The sequence below is a fragment of the Pristis pectinata genome, chromosome 9 (assembly GCF_009764475.1).
Source record: "Pristis pectinata isolate sPriPec2 chromosome 9, sPriPec2.1.pri, whole genome shotgun sequence".
Classification (NCBI taxonomy): domain Eukaryota; kingdom Metazoa; phylum Chordata; class Chondrichthyes; order Rhinopristiformes; family Pristidae; genus Pristis; species Pristis pectinata.
In genome coordinates, this window is record NC_067413.1 from 65,517,928 (window position 1) to 65,537,721 (window position 19,794).

A 19,794-nucleotide genomic window follows, 5' to 3' on the forward strand; every position below is an offset into this window, starting at 1 on the left:
AGTTGGTAAAGGAGATGCTCAGTTGCTTGTCCCATTTGCTCGGGTTTCAGATGCTCAGTGATGGGAGACATGCCATTTCCATCTTGCACTGTAAAATATCATGCAGATTAAATGGGCAGGAGCAAGACGAGCCAGGATTTATTTGTTCAATATGTTCAACAACTTAAATCTAACTGAACAGCATCAATACTCTGGTAGCATCTTATTCCAAGATGAAAATAGTATCTTATTCTTCCTCCTCCCACCCACAAAATATGCTTGGGAAAAACTTTTTGTCCCTTAGTCAAAACAAAGTGGCAAATTTATAAATTTACTAAATTTCCAAATTCATTTTCAAGATCTCTTGACCTTCTAAAAGAAATGAGTTCAATCCACTAACATCTAACTTGCACTCAAAAGATTTTGAGACACAAGAGATTCTACAGATGCTGGAATCTAGTGCAACGCACACAAAATGCTGGAGGAACTCAGAAGGTCAGGCAGCATCTATGGAGGGAAATAAACAGTCGACATTTTGGGTCGAGACCCTTCATCAGGACTGGTAAGGAAGAGGGCAGAAACCAGAATAAAAAGGTATATGCCATTGACAACCAGATTTCAAAAAGGCTACTCAGGTGAATCAACTCTCAGACCTTCATCCTCTCTATTATAATCATTACAACAGAAAACCCAAATTCAACATGAAAAAAAAACTCAAATATCTGGTGCAGTATAGTGGAGCTCCAATGTTATGTGATTGGGGGGCAGGGAGGAGGTGGGAGAGTGTGATATGGGAGACTGGTGGTAAGGGAGAGTGGTGGTAGGGGTTGGTGGAATGGAGAGAATATTCCTTTTAGAATTTTAAGGTCATAATAACCAGGGAAGAATCTTAGTGGAATAAAGTTCTTCATACATTTTAAAATAAGTAAATGCTGACTGACTGTGGTATCATCTCTTTTGTGGACCTTCACACAAATGCAAAAAAACAATGTTCAGACGGAAAAAAAACTTTGTTTTACTGATAAATGCACTGTCACATAACTGATAACCCATTGTTTAAAAACAAGAAATTTCTTACCTAAAAGTGCATTCTTTCCATTGTCATCTGGCAGGAATCGTTTATCTACTGCACAAATCAGAATGTGCTCAGGAAGATTTGGAGACTTGGCTCCTACCAGCACAAAACCTGGTGGAATGTCAATCTGTTCTGCGGACAGTGATACCAAGCGCAGGTCTTTGCCAGCCTGGCAGAAACCTAAATCAAAGCAAAAAGATGCGTTAACTTGAACAATGCTACAAAATAATATCAGCAAAATAGTATTAAAGTAGGCTGCTTACCAACTGAAATCAAAAGCTTAATTTAAGATAATTATAGAATATTATTGATTGAGTAATAGATAAGACAAGATCTTTATTAGTCACATGTACATCGAAACACACAGTGAAATACATCTTTTGTGTAGTGATTTTGGGGGGCAGCCCGCAAGTGTCGCCATGCTTCCAGCGCCAACATAGCATGCCCATAACTTCCTAACCTGTACGTCTTTGGAATGTGGGAGGAAACCGGAGCACCCGGAGGAAACCCACACAGACATGGGGAGAACGTACAAACTCCTTACAGACAGTGGCCGGATTTGAACCCGGGTCTCTGGTGCTGTAAAGCATTATGCTAACCACTATGCTACCGTGCCTGCCTGATTCACTAAAACACATTGCCCTAAAAATTATTCCACATCTCAAAAGCTTTTTGGAGGATAATGATAATAACTTTACTCTCTTCCTATTGACCATGAGTGGTAGATCATATGGCAGAGAACCCACAGCTGTAAGCTTTTATCTTCTAGTAAGCAAGAAAATTGAAGAACTGCACCATTTTGCCATACAGTTGAGATATTTGATTCCTTTTGTAATACTCAGGTCCATCAAATTCTTTGGTTATACTGATATGTAGATCAACATAAAGATTTCCCAAGAATTAGCAAAATAATGTACTTTGACCAACAAGGGTGCTGTTATTATTGTCCAATAGGAGGTCCTAATATCCAAATCCTGGATGGATTAAACAAAACTGAAATCATTTCGAGCTTAGATTCAATGCGTGATGGTGAAAGGTGTTCCTTGTCTGACATTGTGCATTTAAATACAAAAAAAATAGCATGATAATGATCAAAAAGCAAAAAAAAAACTCCTCAAAAAAATGATGAAAACCTGAAACCTGATGTGACAGGAAGGATAGAAAAGGAAGACTTAAAGGGAATATACTTCTGAAAAAGCACAGAAACAAATCAGAGCCAAAAAAAAATCCTTAAATTACCCTAAAGGTCCAAGGGGTAGCATTTTAGTAGCTTTATAGATTAGAAGAACCAAACTGGTAAATGAGAATAAAAGTGAATAAGTTCCATTCTATATATTCTGCTGTTCATGTAGTCATAGAAAACAATCAAAGAATGCAGCACATGTCCTATTAGTTTGTTTGAGTGGCTCTTTGTGTGTAACTCAAAGTGATTTATTATCCTGCTGTAAAAACAAAATAAAAAGTAATAAATGTGGTTGAGAACCACCATTGCAGGGTCAGAAGAAAAACTTAACATACTGCTGCTGGGAAAAAAAATGCTGACAATAGGCTACTATTATTAACATGTGTAACTGGCAATTATAGATTACCTCATCAGTTTTGATAAGCAGGGTTAGTTTAGGTAAGCTAGCCTAAATACAAGTATTAATATTTTCATTTAGTGTAAAGTGATTTTCTTTTGACAAAAAATACTTACTTCATCATAAAAATGCACAGATTACAAAAGAGATTCAACAGGCCAAACTTCTCAATCACGTCAAAAAAATATAGATTTCATTAGGCATGAAGCTGTCCATAAAGTGGGAAATATGTAAACTGACGAATATGCTCCAGCTTTGCATCATTATTAGTGCAAGCATTACAACAGGTGTAAAGTGATGACTATGTTACATGTTAACAGATTATATATAATGTCTGTACGGCAACAAGGGCATTCCAAATGATTTACTCTGTTATCTTGAGTTCTCTTCCTCCTTTTACTCAGATGCCATCAACCCTGGGACAACAAGGGAAGCTGTCGGTGGCATTGAGCAGACTCCAAACAAAAAGCACATATTCTTCAGACTTCTCTTAATTTGGTAATAATGAGTCAATTTTTGCAGGTAAGAAAGATGCAGAGGTAGTGGCTAAAAAATGGTTGGAGATTGTGAAGAGGATGCATATCAAGTCATATACATTGCTGAGTTAGTTCTTGGAACTAGGTGTGAAATCCATGATACTTCAAGAAGACAGACATGTTTGCAATGTAATACAATGCAATGTAAAGCAAGTCAATTTCAAAAAGCAGATATTCTTCAGACTTCTATTAATTTGGTAATAATGAGTCAATTTTTGCAGGTAAGAAAGATGCAGAGGTAGTGGCTAAAAAATGGTTGGAGATTGTGAAGAGGATGCATATCAAGTCATATACATTGCTGAGTTAGTTCTTGGAACTAGGTGTGAAATCCATGATACTTCAAGAAGACAGACATGTTTGCAATGTAATACAATGCAATGTAAAGCAAGTCAATTTAAACAACATACCAAAGCAAACAGCCCACAGTCTTATAAAAGTTCTTCACAAACAGAATAACTTCCAATCATTCCACGATGATTTCAATAGCAAAATGCAGTGAGTGTACATGAGCATGTAAAATTCATCCCAATTACATTCCAATACTTGGGCTGCATGTGTGATTGATGAAGAAATTGCCCAATCCTTTATATACACGCTGGGAATAATTCTGTCACTACAGCAAACAGCTGTGGCAAAGAAATAATAAAACCATGCCTTCCTCAACCCAATAACCCAAAACTTGGTTTGTCTCTTAAATCTCCTTGGAAAGCAAGAAAACTGAAAAAGGCTGCAAATGCAATGCGACTTAGTCTCCTTGAGCAAACATTATGAAACATGTCTTCATTTTAAGTAAATGATTCAACTTTGAATGATTTCTCAACATTAAGATGAGGAAATATGGCAACAGTTTTTTTCATCTGCGCCGCTCTACTAATGTATCTAGTCATAACCTTCTGGAATTCATATCCAAGATCTGTTTCCCAGCACATTTACCAGAAAGTCATCCATCAGAGTGTCCCCAGGAATGACGCTATGCAGGTCTTCTCCAGGTTACTAATGCCCAACAGCCTTTTTGGGAGACCAACGGGATGGATTTGTCAGCTGCAGTGGGTCTGCAGGCATCTTCTGCGGCTGCATTTATGACTTGCGAACTGCCCGGTTATGAACAAGATCATAGGAACGGAACCCTGCCATAACCTGGGGAGTACCTGTACAGTTGAAGTGGCACTTGTCCTGTTTCTATGGAATTCTTATCTTGATGCTAAGAAGTTTCCAACAATGGACTAGGGATGATTCTCATTAAGCCTGTGAAACACCTATTGTCTCCACCTGAATCAACTTCTTAATGACACAAGTGAGATTAATAATTTAGCAGCATTGATCATCGTGAAGCATCACCCATGCACCACCACACTGTGGCACCCATTCTGCACTTGTGTCTCCAGGATTAGTTGTTTGAGTGATTACCGTGCAATTAAATGAAGCAATAGAAGTCTCAAATGATTCATGATTGGCACTAGAAAGAACACTACTCGTCTGCATCAACACTTAGATAACATTTCAGCAGAGGTACTGATGCCAGATATTGCATTTCAGAAGACAGACCTATACATACCATCAGTTGTGCAGGATCCCTCTGGAGCATGTTTCTGCATGTAGGCAATAGGTGGGCTGTTTGACTCAGACATTTCCTCTTCTTCCTCCTCCTCCTCATTATCTAGTCCATTGCCAACTTGTATAGCTGGGAATCCAGAAGAGCTGCTCTGTGTATAACGATGGACTTCAATTTCTTTATCAAGTTCCTCTATCTTTGGTTTGACATCTGTTTTAAGAACACATTTCAGATTTTATTTCAAGCCAGCTCACATTTGTATTGCTGATACCCCAGAAGGTCACGGACATAATTAATAAAGACAAAAACATAAAGGCCGCAAGAGTCACAGAGAAGTTGGGTATTTGGGTCCTTGGAAACATACAAGTGCAGGTAATATGCTGAATTTCATGACAGTGACTCATTTGAATTGTTCTCTACTGTTTCCATGCTGGCAGCCAGCTGGATTCAGAGGCTGGTTGGCTATCAGCTGGAAAAGCCTGCACAGGCACGGAGCAGAGAGGTGGAAGAGACAAGGATTTTAGTGGTCTTGAAGATCAGGAGGACTTAGATAGTGGGTCAGTGGTAATTCACATCACATCAGATTAAGGAGAATTGGCAGATATATGCCAGCTTTTCATGGCCCATAATAGATGCCAAAAAAAAACACGCCAGTGCTGGACCTTGTCTTTCTCAGTTCCCTTAAACAGCAATTCCTAAACAAACAAGGCCCACAACAATCAAGTGACATCTGTTAAAAATTGAGGTAGACCACCAAATTGATATTTAATTGCAGGTCCATCTCTCAAAAAGCTACACATTCGTCCATATAACCCAATCTCCTTTAAACCCTGAAGTGAAGGTGCTTGTAGCTTCAGGTTGGGTTACACTAACTTCAGAATTTAACCCCTTCACGCTACTGCTGGGAGATCAGGTAGAGTTTAGTTCCCTGCTCCCCACCCCAGTTAAATCTGCCCTGGTATCTAAGACCCTGAATGCTTGCAGGCCTCATACATGGAGATTAACTTTGCACAAGCAATGTCAACATTCACCAAACACATTTGATGTTGCTGCACATGCCCAGCAACCTCCATGCTTTTTCTTGTCATATGCAGAAGGATCTGGAACAAGTTTCTGGAAATGAGTGACTGGTGGGCTAAATTCACGATTACGAAATACATTGTTGTCTTTTGAAAGAATTCAATCACGTAGAACATTGTGAAAAACACTGGAGTGTCAGGTTGATAATTCCAAACCAGATTTGCTTATGGATTTGTAAGTAATGATATTAAGCAGAAGTCTTACCCTAGGTCTTATAATATCACAAAACCTGATTGCTACTGGGACCCATCATCACCAAGCTTTGATCACCCATCTACTGGGAACATTATTTGGAAAATCAAAAGCAACATCCTCAGATGCAATCATAAATAGGATTGATATTTTGGATAAGATGTCCATCTTCTCAGATGCGAATGAAATACTTTAGCTCAACTCAAAGGTTTAAATGAGTTGAAGTTTATAGAACACTCTGGATGGAAGAGGAGCCAGGACAGCAAATAGGCTGAGGAAGTGAGGGAAGTGGATGACACCCTGCAGATGCAAGCAGGTACTCTTTGCAATGGAGTGGATATTTCAAATACTGCGCTGAATAAAACCAGTAACTTTAATTATATGTACCTGAGGCATTGTCATCCACTAACAGGCTTTAATTTTCCAAGAAAACTGAAAGGTCTCAACAGTAGACCTAAAATACACCTTCAAGATTCAGCGACAACTTTTGAGGTGAGGCTTTAGACCCATGGGTAAACACCCTACTTTGCATATTATTAATGCAACACATTAAATCAGCTGGTTATAATCAGGAATTAATATTTTATTCACAGTGGCACCAGGAAGCACTTCAGAATATGTATGTTGTCAGTTTACTTTGTTAGATACAATATCACTTTGTACTTATTAACATGAGTGGCATGGTGGCACAGTACTCATGCTCCTGTTGCACAACTGCAGCAATCGGGGTTCGATCCTAACCTCGGGTGCTGTCTGTGTGCAGTTTGCACATTCTCCCTATGGTCAATGAATGTCCCTCAGGTTCTCAGGTTTCCTGCCACATCCCAAAGAGGTGCTGGATGGTAGGCCAAATGGCTATGGTAAATTACCCCTAGGTGGATGTCCGGGAAATCAGGGGAAAAGTTCGATGGCATGCTGAGCAGGATTGTAATATGGCGCAGTGGGAGAGAAGCTGCATAATGCTGAAGAACATTACTGGGATCACACTGCACAATTAGTTTGAGCCCGTTTAACCCATAGCAAGTCAAGTATATTATCTGCTCCCACCTTAGCCAGCAGTAACTCTACTGTTTGCGCATATTCATTGGATCCAATTTTGTGATTGGCTAGCATCAACTGAAGCTTTGGCCTAGTGAAGTGATGCAGGAACATTCTAAAGGAGACATGCTTATTGCATGACAACTTCAGAAGAAGTGCAGGGACCAGCATCGACAAATCTGTATGCCCTTTTTCAACCTCACTAAAGCACTTGACTCCATCATCTGGGAGGAACACAGGAGGATCCATCTCAAATACATCTGCCCGCAGAAATCTATTCCATTTGATATTATCTTCATGATGGGCCTACAAAGAGGCCCAATCCAAGGGAATATCAAACAAGGTTGTATTATGTCCCAACACTTTTTTTCAACCTTTCTCACTACAATCTTGCACCTTGCTTCCAACAAACTTACTGTTGGAATGAAGCTAATCTACAGGGCTAATAGGAAACGGTTCAATCTACAATCTCTACATTCTAGAACATAGATCATCCCAACTTCAGTTATCTAGCTGTGGTACTCAGACAACAATCATGTTTGAACACTTTTGGTGAGTGAGCTCCAAGTCATCACCAGTTTGTTTACTGAAGTTGTCAGTAAACAGATACACTTAGCCATAAAAGACAGCAAATTAATTAAGTTATTTCACATTATTCTGTATGTGTTTTTAACCACCACCAACTCTTGAAAGAATCTCAAAAAATTTCTATATGTTGTGTTTGGATGGTCTAATCCATGTGCTTAGATGGTCTGATCTTTCAACCAAGCCAGATCCTACATGAGACATTTTAAGCTCGAGTTCAAGCACATTCCCAGGTGTTGAGTCAAGTCGTAACAACAACCTTGCACTCAACGTCAGAAAAACCAAGGAATTGATTGTGGACTTACAAGCACCAGTCCTCATTGCAGGGTTTGCAGTGGGAAGGGTGAGCAAATTCAAGTTCCTGCATGTCAACATCTTGGAGGACCCATCCTGGGCCCAGCACATAGATGCAACCATGAAGAAGGTGGAACAGCATCTCTACTTTCTTGGAAGTTTAAGGAGATTCGGCATGTCATTTAAGACTCAAGACAAATTTCTACAGATACACAGTGGAAAGCATTCTGACTGGTTGCATCACGGCCTGGTACGGAATCTCCAATGCACAGGAACGCAAGAAGCTACAGAGAGTAGTGGTCTCAGCCTATTCCATTATGGATACAACCCTGCCTACCACCGAGGACATCTACAAGAGGTGATGTCTCAGGGAGGCGACATCCATCATTAAGGATCCCCGCAGTCTGGGCCATGCCCTCTTCTTGTTGCTGCCATCAGACAGGAGGTACAGGAGCCTGATGACCCACACCTCAAGTTCAACAACAGCTTTTTCCCCTCTGCAATCAAGTTCTTGAACTGACCTGAAAAACCCCAGTACTACCTTAGACTATATTTCTTTTTTCTCTCCCTCAACCTGCACTAACACCATTATGTTTATTTTGTTATGTTCATTTTGTCATGTAAGTTATATATAGTTTCCGTTAATTTATGTTTGTCATGTACTGTGCTGCTGTTGCAACAAGCTAATTTTCATGGCATTTATACCCTGGGTATATATGCCCATGATAATAAACTTGGACTTGAATTTAACACTGTTAGCTGAAATGACTTAAGACAGTTGGCTATAGTTTCTAACATCCATTAATTGTCCCCAAGATCTAAAGCTTTAGGTCACAAAAGTGGCAAATCACAAACATGCCTGTTGTTAGCCCCATCTAGTGCAAAGGTAAAGTACAGCCAATGAGAGAAAACAATGAAGGAAGATTTGGGAAGAAGTGGATTGGCACAGGGATGGGGCAATGAAGTCAGAGTAAGGCATGGATGTCTTGGGCATCACATGGTAGCTGCAAAGGTCCCTAGTTCATGCACATGACTGCCTAGTCTCTTCAATAATTTGTTTGAGAGGCCCTAGGTCTTCCAACTCAAATGACTGACTGACTTGCATACTCTCATCACTTCTACTTATTCCTCTAGCCAAATAACTGAGAAGCACCTGCTCCTTTTTCCAGGCCAGGTCTTGTCCAGTTACAATGCACTGGGTTCCTCAGCCTCCCTAAACAGGTGTGAAAGATCCTGCTGCCTTAAGAGCAGCAGGGGTTTAAGTTCTCTGTCCTTGCTAATATTTATCTCACAATCAGCATTATTAAGAATATGTAATCTGATTATTATAACTTTGCTACTTGTGGCAGTTTGCTACTCCTCACATTTTAAAAGTGCAGCATAGCAAATACATTTCAGAAAGTATTTCATTGGCTTCAAGTGCTTTTGGAGAGTCTGAGATGGAAGTAAAAGAGGCACATCTTTTGTTTAAGCTGTTTTGATGATTTCCAGTCTTTGCTCATTTGCTTGTCTAAATTTCTGAAGTGTTTAACCTTAGTGAAGGTGTTTCCATCTGTCTGAAAATATAAACAGCCCTCACTCAAGGGCTAATTGGACTGTTTGTTACCTATCTGCATCAAATGGATCATAGATCTTTCACGACTGAATTCAAAATGAATTCTGTTTGAATTTAAAAACAAATTCAAAGCTTAATTATTAAAATTCCTTGCTCTCCAAATCCACAATGAACTTTCCCAAATGAGGCACACTGTGCTGTAACAAAAGCCTATCAAAGTAACTTGCTAGAATTAAAAGAAATTAAAAACTGATACATGACTGTACAGGTACATCATGTTGTCTTTTGTATTAACATCATAAGCATCTTAAAAAAAAGGAAAGGACTGAATTCACAATTTGTTTACTTACAGTGCTCTGGCTATTCCTTTTAAAATGTGACTTGAAGACAACTGGGCTCAAGTGAAAAAGGTTGGAGTGGATGTAACGTGTTGCCAAAGCAGTCACTCATGAGTCTCCCTTTCAAGGTCAGGCCTTGCCCGTTAGATATATGGTGTCAAAAAAAACTGAATATAAAATTGATGTTTTATTCACTCAATCACATCCCCCAACGTTCTGCCAATTTGGTTGATGGATTAAACACATACATAAACATACAATCACCACTCCGACCCCACTCCCTCCCCCAATTATTGATCAATTATTGGGGCAAGTGATCTGACACATTTTGACAGTCAATGAAAAGCATTCAAGTGTTTAGACTCATAATTTTACATAGAAAGACAATGAGGAAGCATAAATGCAAGTCTGTGAGCAGAATAAAGTGATTAAAAAACAAAATAATTTCCCCTAATGAGCCCCTAATCAAACTAAGGTTATCCTGACCTTCAGGGGACAGAGGTGGTTGATCTGATTCAAGGTAGAGTTGAGAGAAGATTGGTTGAGGAGAAATACTGCTGGATCGAAGTGATGCTTCTATTGAATTGTGAAGAGCCTCTTCAAAACGTGCAGATTTCATTTGTCCAGCATATGAATTTCCCATTGTCTGAAAATGAAGAAAAACAGCATAATGAACAAAGCACAAATTAAAGATCTGATTATCAGTATTCTGAAAATAAATCCAAGGGATACTTAGAACATCAGGATTCAGTAGAATGCAGGAATTATTTAAAATATGCATAATCCAAAAAGGCTTTGGAAGTATTTTGTTCTTACTGTAGAGCAGAGTCAATTTTTTATTTGGCTTTATTTCTCAAGTTGTCTTGCAATATGTGTTAGTTACTTAGTCAGGCAGAGTTCCTAAGCTGTGTACACATGGATAGCTAACCATTAGCAGAAAGTCATAAGCAAAGGCAAATCTGGAAACTCATTGCAATCTGTTAACACTATACGCGTGGAATTCAAATAAAGACAAAATTGGCTCACCTCTGGTACCAACTTGTCATATCTGTCAAATGAAAAATGGCCAGCAAGGGAAGCCACCAAGAGCAACTAGTTTCTGTGACATTAAACTCCAGCAAGTATCAATATTTTAATGAGAGAAGGGGAGGAAAATATTATTTTACCACATTGTGAAGGAGTTTCAAGCTTTGAATTTATATGACTTCCTCCACCTTCACATAAAAAATTCCCAAACAAGAAATGAATGCAAAGAGTGAACACTGCTGTTAAAATTAATCAACTCAGAGAGGTACATGCAATGTTGGGGATGGATTGGAATTCTGGTCAGGTAACAATTTGGAAAGGAGTCACAGTTTGTTGTAAGAAAGCAATTTACGCAGCCTAGATTGGCACTTCGGCCTCACAAGGAAACAAAATTGACTCAACGTGAGAGATCGCTTCTGCCAGTGTTCAACCTCTAGCCTGGCTGCAAAGCCACAGTTAAAACGTCAGCCAAGTCTTTATGATATTATCAAGCTCTGGTGTGAATATTTAAACATGGATACTGTCATGCTTGGGCAATGCCTCTGTAATCGTTGTTGCAGTTTATAATCTTAACTGCTCTGATCGTGCTTTTCCATTAACTCGCAAGATTTGACCATAAATGGCAAGGCAAGCATATAATGAATATCCTATTTCCATATGGTTGTGAGTTGCCTTCTTAAACTACAACAGCCACTGGGTCTAAGTCTCCATCCAACGGCACTGTGGGAGTAACTTCCTCAGAAGGAAAGCAACAGTTTATGGAAGTGACTCGCCACATTATTAGGAATGAACACTAAATGCTGGTTTTGTCAGCAACAAGCACATCACATAAATGAAATTTTAAATAAAGTCCTTGTACTGAAGATCCACTCAGCACATTTGATAGACAGTTTAAGTGTTTTGACCCAGCAATGATGATGGAATGGCAACATATTTCCAAGTCAGGCTGTTTGTGTGACTTAGAGGAGAATCTGTAGCTGGTGGCATTCCCATGTGCCAACGTTCAGGTGATGGGACCTAAAATTCCCCCAATGCCACAGTATTTTCAGTGTAGCATTTTTGTTTTCAGACTGCCAGCTGCAAGCTTGTTCATTAGAGATTATTCTAAAGCTTCTGTATTTGGTTTACAGTTGTCATGGAACCAAAGTGCTGTTTAGTAAGAAAACCAAATGACATGCACAAAGTATTGTTAAGGCTGCCCTGCCTTCTATTTCTGAAATGGACACTGGGATGAATAGAAATAAAAGAGACTGTGGATACTGGAAGCTGGAGTGAAAAAAAAACAAACTACTGGAAGAATTCAGTGGGTCAGGCAGCATCTGTGGAGGCAAAGGGATAGTTGACAGGTTGGGTTGAAACCCTGCATCAGGACTGACAGTGGAGATAGCCAGCAAAAAGAGGTAATGGGACGCAGGGGAAGGGGAGTTAACAGGTGCAGGCAGAACCACATGAAGAGGGAGATGATGGGCAGATGGAGCCAGGTAGGGGGAGGGGAAGGTGGAGGTAGAGACAGTGGCTGGAAGGTGATAAGGGGAGACAACAAAGGGCTGCAGATTCTGGAATTTGATAAGTAAGGAAGGTGATAAGTGGAATCAGATAGATGATGGGCAGATGGAACCTGTGGGAAAGGGGAGAGGAGGCCCAGTGACTTAAGTATGTGGACGATGGGCAGAGGACACAGGTGGGGGAGAGGGTTGGAAAGAAGGGAGGGTTGACAGAACCTGGGAGAATCAGGAGAGAGAAAAGGACACAGGGGGTGTGGATTACCTGAAACTGGAAAATTCAAAGTTCATACCATTGGGTTGTAGACCACCCAGGCGAAATACAAGGCACTGCTCTTCTAGTTTACACTTGGCCTCACCCTGGCAGTGGAGAAGACCAAGGATGGACAGGTTGGTGTGGGAATGGGAAGGCGAGTTGAAATGGTATGAACCAGGAGCTCCAGTTGGCCACTGTGGACAGAGAGTGGGTGCCCAGCAAAGCAGTCACCTAGTATACGCATGATCTCACCGATGCAGAGGCAGCCACATCGTAAGCACCAAAAGCAACAGGTAAGGTTTGAGGAGGTGCATCTGAATCTACAGTTACTGGAGAAAGTGCCAGGAAACAGGGAGGGATGATCGAATCAGGGAGTCACAGAAAGTGGTCCCTGTGGAAAACAGAAAGGATTGGGGAGGAGAAGATGTGACTGCCAGTGGGATTGAGTTGATGAAGAATGATGTGCTAGGTGAGGAGGCTGATAGGGTGAAAAGTAAGGAAAGGCCAAAGGAACTTTATCTCTGTTCTGTCTGGGTGGATGTGAGTTGAGAACAGATGTGAGGGAAAATGAGGAAATGAGGGTGAGGGCTCCATCGACCACAGTAAAGGGGAAGCTCTGTTCCTTGAAAAATGATACATTTCCAATGTCCTGTAACAGAAAGCCTCATCTCGAGATGGAGGAACTCAAAGAAAGGGATGATGTCCTTAAAAGGTGGGAGAAGGTGTAGTCCAGGTAGCTGTGGGAGTCAGTGGGTTTGTAGCAAATTCAGTAAATAGTTTGTCTCTTGAGATGGAGACAGAAGATCAAGAAAGGGGAGAGAGGTGAATTTGAGGGCAGGGTGGAAGCTAGTAGTGAAGATGATGAAATTGATGAGTTCCGCATGGGTACAGGAACCAGCACCAATGCAGTTGTTGATGTAGCGGAGAAAGAGTTGGAGAGTGGTGCCAGAGTAGGTTTGGAACAAGGATTCCCTCAGACAGAACAGATGTAGAACATAGAACAGTACAGCACAGTACAGCCCTTTGGCCCATGATGTTGTGCCAACCTATATAAACCTACCCCACGATCAATCTAACCCTCCCTCCTACACAGCCCATAACCCTCCATTTTTCTTATATCCATGTGCCTATCTAAGAGTCTTTTAAATGTTCGCATTGTATCGGCCTCTATCATCATCCCCAGTGGTGCGATCCAGGCACCCACTATTCTCTCTGTAAAATACCTACTTCTGACATCTCCCCTAAACTTTCTTCCACTCACCTTAAACAGATATCCTCTGGTATTCGCCATTGCCGCCCTGGTAAAATGGTGCTGACTGGCCACTCTATCTATGCCTCTCATAATCTTGTACACCTCTATCAAGTCACCTCTCATCCTGCATAGCTCCAAAGAGAAAAGCCCTAGCTCACTCAACCTTTCCTCATAAGACATGTTCTCTAATCCAGGCAGCATCCCAGTAAATCTCCTCTGCACCCTCCCTAAAGCTTTCACATCCTTCCTATATTGAGGTAACCAGAACTGAACACAATACTCTAGCTGTGGTCTAACTAGAGTTTTATAGAGAAGCAACATTACCTCACAGCTCTTGAACTCAAACCCCTGACAAATGAAGGGCAGCACATCATATGCCATCTTAATCACCCTATCAACTTGAATGGCAACTTTGAGGGATCGATGTACTTGGACCCCAAGATCCCCGTGTTCCTCCACACTTTTCAGAATCCTGCCATTAACGTTGTACTCTGCCTTCAAATTTGATCTTCCAAAGTGTATCACTTCAGACTTTTCCAGATTGAACTCCATCTGCCACTTCTTCGCCCAATTCTGCATCCTGCCTATATCCTGTTGTAACCTATGACAACCTTCTACACTACCCAAAACACCTCCAACCTTCGTGTCATCTGCAAACTTACTAACCCACTCCCCCACTTCCTCATCCAAGTCATTTATAAAAATCACAAAGAGCAGGGGTCCCAGAACAGATCCCTGCAGAACGCCACTCATCACCAACCTCCAAGCAGAATACTCTCCATCTACTACCACCCTCTGCCTTCTATGGGCAAGCCAATTCCAAATCCACACGGCCAAGTCTCCATGGATCCCATGCCTCATGACTTTCTAGATGAGCCTACCATTTGTCAAACACTTTACTAAAATCCATATACACCACATCCACCACTCTACCTTTGTCAATTGTTTTTGTTACCTCCTTGAAAAACTGAATTAGGCTCATGAGGCACAACCTGCCCCTCACAAAGCTACGTTGACTATCCCTAATAAGGCAATGCTTCTCCAAATGCTCGTAAATCCTGTCCCTAAGAATCCTCTCCAATAGTTTGTCCACCACTAACTCAAGACTCACTGGTCTATAATTCCCAGGATTATCCCTATTACCTTCCTTGAACAACGGAGTACCGTCTGCCATCCTCCAATCCTCTGGTACCACTCCTATGGCCAGAGAGGACACAAAGACCATCGTCAGCACCTCAGCAATCTCTTCCCTTGATTCCCGTAGCAACCTGGGGTATATCCCATCTGGCCCCAGGGATTTATCTATCCTAATGTTTTTTTAGAAGCTCCAACACTACCATTTCCTTCATCTCGATATGCTCCAGCATATTAGCCTGTTCTACGCTGACCTCACAATCATCAAAGTCCCTCTCCCTGGTGAACACTGAAGCAAAGTATTCATTAAGGACCTCCTCTACCTCCAGGCACATATTTCCCCCTTTGTCCCTGAGCAGTCCCACCCTCACTAGTCATCCTCCTGTTCTTCACATACATGTAGAACACCTTGGGGTTTTCCTTACTCCTCCTCTAGCTCTCCTAAGTCCTTTCTTAAGCTCCTTCCTGGCTACCTTATATTTCTCAAGAGCCCTGTCTGATTTTTCCTTCCTAAACCTTAAGTATGCTTCCTTCTTCCTCATGACTAAATGTTCCACTTTTCTTGTCAACTATAGTTCCTTCACCCTACAAGCCTTTCCCTGTCTGTGGGACAAACCTATTCAAAACCCCATGCAAGTGTTCCCTAAACAACCTCCACATTTCTGCTGTGCATTTCCCTGAGAACATCTGTTCCCAATTTACGCTCCCAAGTTCCTGCCTAATACCATTGCAATTAGCCCTCCCCCAGTTAAGAACTTTTCCATATCGTCTGCTCCTATCTTTGTCCATGGCAATCCATGCAGAGTTCAATTGATGTTACAGAGAAAGAGATGCAGGGATTTGCGTGAAACAATTCACCACCTCCACTGACTCCTGGGAATTCTTGGCCCATGACAAATTAAAGTGGAGAAGGACCATCCGGGGTGGTATTGAGAAACTTTGCACGCACCAGGAGTACACAGAAGCCCTGCATAAGCGGTGGAAGGAGCACACCATCTCACAAACTACACTCCTGCCTGCCCTATTGGGCACCTCCTGACCCAACTGTGGAAGAATTTACGGTTCCTACAATGGCTTCATTGGTGAACTCAAAACTCAGTGAACCTGAGTGGAACTAAGTCATGCTCAATCTGGAGGAATATCTAAAAAGAAGCCACATGGATTGAAGAAGCCCCAGTTTCTCTCAATCTGTATCAATGATTCTAATGAGGGGATCAAGTGCAATATATATTCTAGTAATGGATGATTTAAAAAATTAGATGGCAGTATAGGGTGTAAGGAAGATGCAGAGAGACTTTCTGAAAGTTAGCAAGCAATCAAGAAGGCAAATGGTACATTGGTCTTTACTGCAAGAGGATTTCAGTGCTGGACTAGAGACATCATGCTGAAATTATACAGCACCCTGGTAAGCCTGCAACTTGTATATTGAGTACTGGTCTGGTCCCCCTATCTGAGAAAGAATATATCTGTGATGGAGGAAGTGCAGGAAAGTTTCACCAGATTGATTCTTGAGATGACAAGTTTATCTTATGAGTAGAAATTAAGCTGACTAGGCTTATACTCTCTTAGAAGAATTGAAAGGTGATCTTATTGAAGAGTACTACAGTCTTAAGGGGCTTGACAAATATTTGTTGAGTTGATATTTCCCCTGGCTGATGTACTTAGAACCAAGTGTCAAACTTTCAAAATAAGCTGTCTGTTATTCTGGACAGAGGAAGTAGTTGAGGAAGGTATCGTTTAAGAAGCACTTGGATAGTACATGGAGGGGTGGGGCTTCAAGGGATATGGGCTGAACACAGGAAATTCGGACTAGCTGAGTAGGCACTGTGGTCGGCATGGACTGGTTGGGCCGAAGGGCCTGTATCCGTGCTGTATTGCTCTACGACTCTATGACAGGGATGAGAATAATTTCTTCACTCTGTTGGCGTATCTTTGGATTTCACTACTGTAGGGGTCGGTGCAGGCACAGTTACTTACTATATTCAAGACAACAATTGATAGATTCTTAGATATTACGGAACTGATTATGGAGTTAGTGAATGCAAGTTGGACTGAGATAATAAGATCATGACTGAGATAATAAGATCATGACTGATCTTTTGAATGGTGAAACAGGGGCTAATTGCCTACTGCTCTTATTCCTTTATGTCCATCACCAAGATAGTCAACTACCATCACCAAGATAGTCAACTACCATCACCATGGTATTGCCCGATTCACTTCCTGCCTCAGTTCATCTGTCACTGAATTCTCTTCCATACCTTTCTTTCCATACTCTCCTGACCAGTCTTTCTTCCAACCTCCATAAAACAGTTCATCTGAAATTCTGCTGTTTTTTTTAGCCTAATTCGCAGCAACTTCCTTTCATACATCATTCCCATCCATGCTGACCTGAACAGACTCCCTTCCCACTAATAGGTCCTCATTTTCACATTTCCTCTTAACGTTAAAATCTCCTCCAGCTCTACAACACTCCCAAATCCCTTCTTTTTTCCAAAAATTTCCCCATTTTTTTAAAATCAATCACTGGCATAGAAAAACAAAAGAATATTGCAGATGCTGGAAATTTGAAAGTATAATTTCCCTCGTTGACCTGGAGAAAATGAGACAATTGCACTGCCATTACCACTGCCCTGCCTGAGATCAGCAAACTCAGCATAGATCATTATTGACTGCAGGTCTCCCTCACTGTGCAATGCACAGCCACTCAATAAATGAATTCACTGAGGCATCACAGAAAGTCTATTCGCTCTTGCCTGCATCCTAAAATCCAGAAATAAAACCCACTATTGATAATTCCACAAATTATATTGTTCATCCAACATTATGTTAGGGGAGCAAATGACATTTGAAATAATTACTCTTTGTTCATAAAGACCTCAAAAAGAATTCACAAGATCAGCATAGTTCTATACTCCCAGGGTTGTTAACAATCTATTTGTAAAGAATACATCGGTAAACAAATAAACTGATTCTTCCAAGATTGTTAACAATCTATTTGTAAGGAGTGTATCAATAACAACCTTCTATTTGTAGAAACATTTTAGATTAAAATAATAAAACTGAAATCTGCAGATATCTCAATCATATGCATCCATTTTTCGAAGTCATGATGCAGTTTGAATTCTATATATTTACAGGTTTGTCATCATTAAAAGGAATGTCTTACTGAATTGCCAGAGTACCTCATCAAGCACCCTCATTCCTTGACATACCACAGATTCTTTTGTAAAGTAAACATTTCTAGATCTCTGAGGAATTCCAAACATTACTAGGGATAGACTAGGTCCCAGGAAATGAGTGTGCAACCTATCAGTTTACAACACCACATTTCACAAACATCATCCTACCTCTCTATCATCTAATTTAAGGTTCTTTTTCCAGCTGTATTTGAAACGTCGTTGATGTTTTAATTGTTCTCTGAAATGCTCCAGTTTGTCGAATGTTAGACACTGACTGGAACTAAAGATTGTGCTGTGAAGCAGAAAGCTTTCTTCTGGCACGTGCCAGATCCCAAGAGGATGACCCTTGTGGCATTTCATTCTTCTTCATACACAAAGGCCTGCTCCTGACTCTAAATGGTCCAATTCTAGGAATGAACTGAAAATATTCCAGCTTTTTAAAAAAATAATTAGCATCCCTGCTTCGCATTAATTTTTTTTCAGCAGCTATATTTGAAATACTTATGGAACATGAAAATATTTCAAAAAAAGACATTAATTCTTCAAAGTTTGTTCATTTAATGTAGGGGAAAATCTGAAATGACAATTCTTAAAATTCTGTAAGCATGCAATTTTTATAAAATTGGAAGATCTAACTTGCATTATTTTGTCTTCACCAAAATAATATTTAATGACAAAAATCTTTTCTCATGTTGCAAAGATTAAGTAGTTTTTATATACATAGGTAAGACAGTAACATAATTCTTCAAGGCTTCCTCAGATGAAAAAGCATACTTTATCTTTTAATGAAGAAAATATTCACAAATCAAATCTCATTCTTTAAAACTTTTCTGGGTTTTAAAAGCATGCTTGCTTTACAAAGTAACAAAATACACCCGCAGAGTGGCTTGGTGACCTTCATTCATCCACCCAATGACCTCTGTGTTTGTTTCAGCATCACTTTGGGCCTGCTGCATTCATCCCTTGTCAAGCCTGTAGATGCCGTTTCCTCCTAGCACCTGGCCACGAATTTGAATACAAAGTGTCATACGGCCACCCTTCCCGTTTTCTCCATGGCTCGCAAGTTTTCCACAAAAGCTTCACTGATAAGGGGTTTGGATCCCATTGCAGCAGTATACAAAGCAGTATATTTAACCTGGTTTGTGGCAATGACCCTGCAATTCTGGTGGGTTTCACTTCTGATCCAAAGGCACAATGAGCAATAAATTTCAAATCTGTTCCCTATTGAAAACTCGGTCTGATTTCATAGTCACATTAAACAATAGGGTACAAAGTCAGCTTCAAAGAATTAACCCCTCCAGCACCAAGTTCCCTGTTCCCTGCTTTGTGCACAGACTTGGCATGTACTTACACACAATATTTTGTGACCTCTGAATGTCCCAAAGTGCTTTACAAACAAATCAATTAATATTCATGTGAACTTACTGTTGTAACAAAGGCAAAGTGGCAGCTAGTTTGTCCAGAGAAAATCCCAGCAAATAACAACGTGCCATCGACCAGATAATTTGCTTTTTTTTTAATGTGAAGTTGACTAAGGGGAAAATATCAGCCAGGACAGTAGGGATAACAGGGAACAATGAAAAAAGTTTGTTTAACCTTAAATACAAAAGATAATAGCCAAGAAATGTTCTTGCATAA

The 19,794-nt window shown here is 40.5% G+C and overlaps 1 protein-coding gene across 1 annotated transcript in view; it reads right to left on the minus strand.

Moving 5' to 3' along the window:
- Nucleotides 1-19,794, minus strand: part of greb1l (GREB1 like retinoic acid receptor coactivator) — a 207,538-nt gene that overhangs the window by 102,196 nt on the left and 85,548 nt on the right. The window contains exons 3-5 of the mRNA XM_052023073.1: nucleotides 10,291-10,450; nucleotides 4,726-4,932; nucleotides 1,058-1,234 (exon numbers count right to left, since the gene is read on the minus strand). Of these exons, the coding sequence (XP_051879033.1) occupies nucleotides 1,058-1,234; nucleotides 4,726-4,932; nucleotides 10,291-10,447 (541 nt within the window). The 5' untranslated portion in view covers nucleotides 10,448-10,450. The remainder of the gene's footprint in view (nucleotides 1-1,057; nucleotides 1,235-4,725; nucleotides 4,933-10,290; nucleotides 10,451-19,794) is intronic.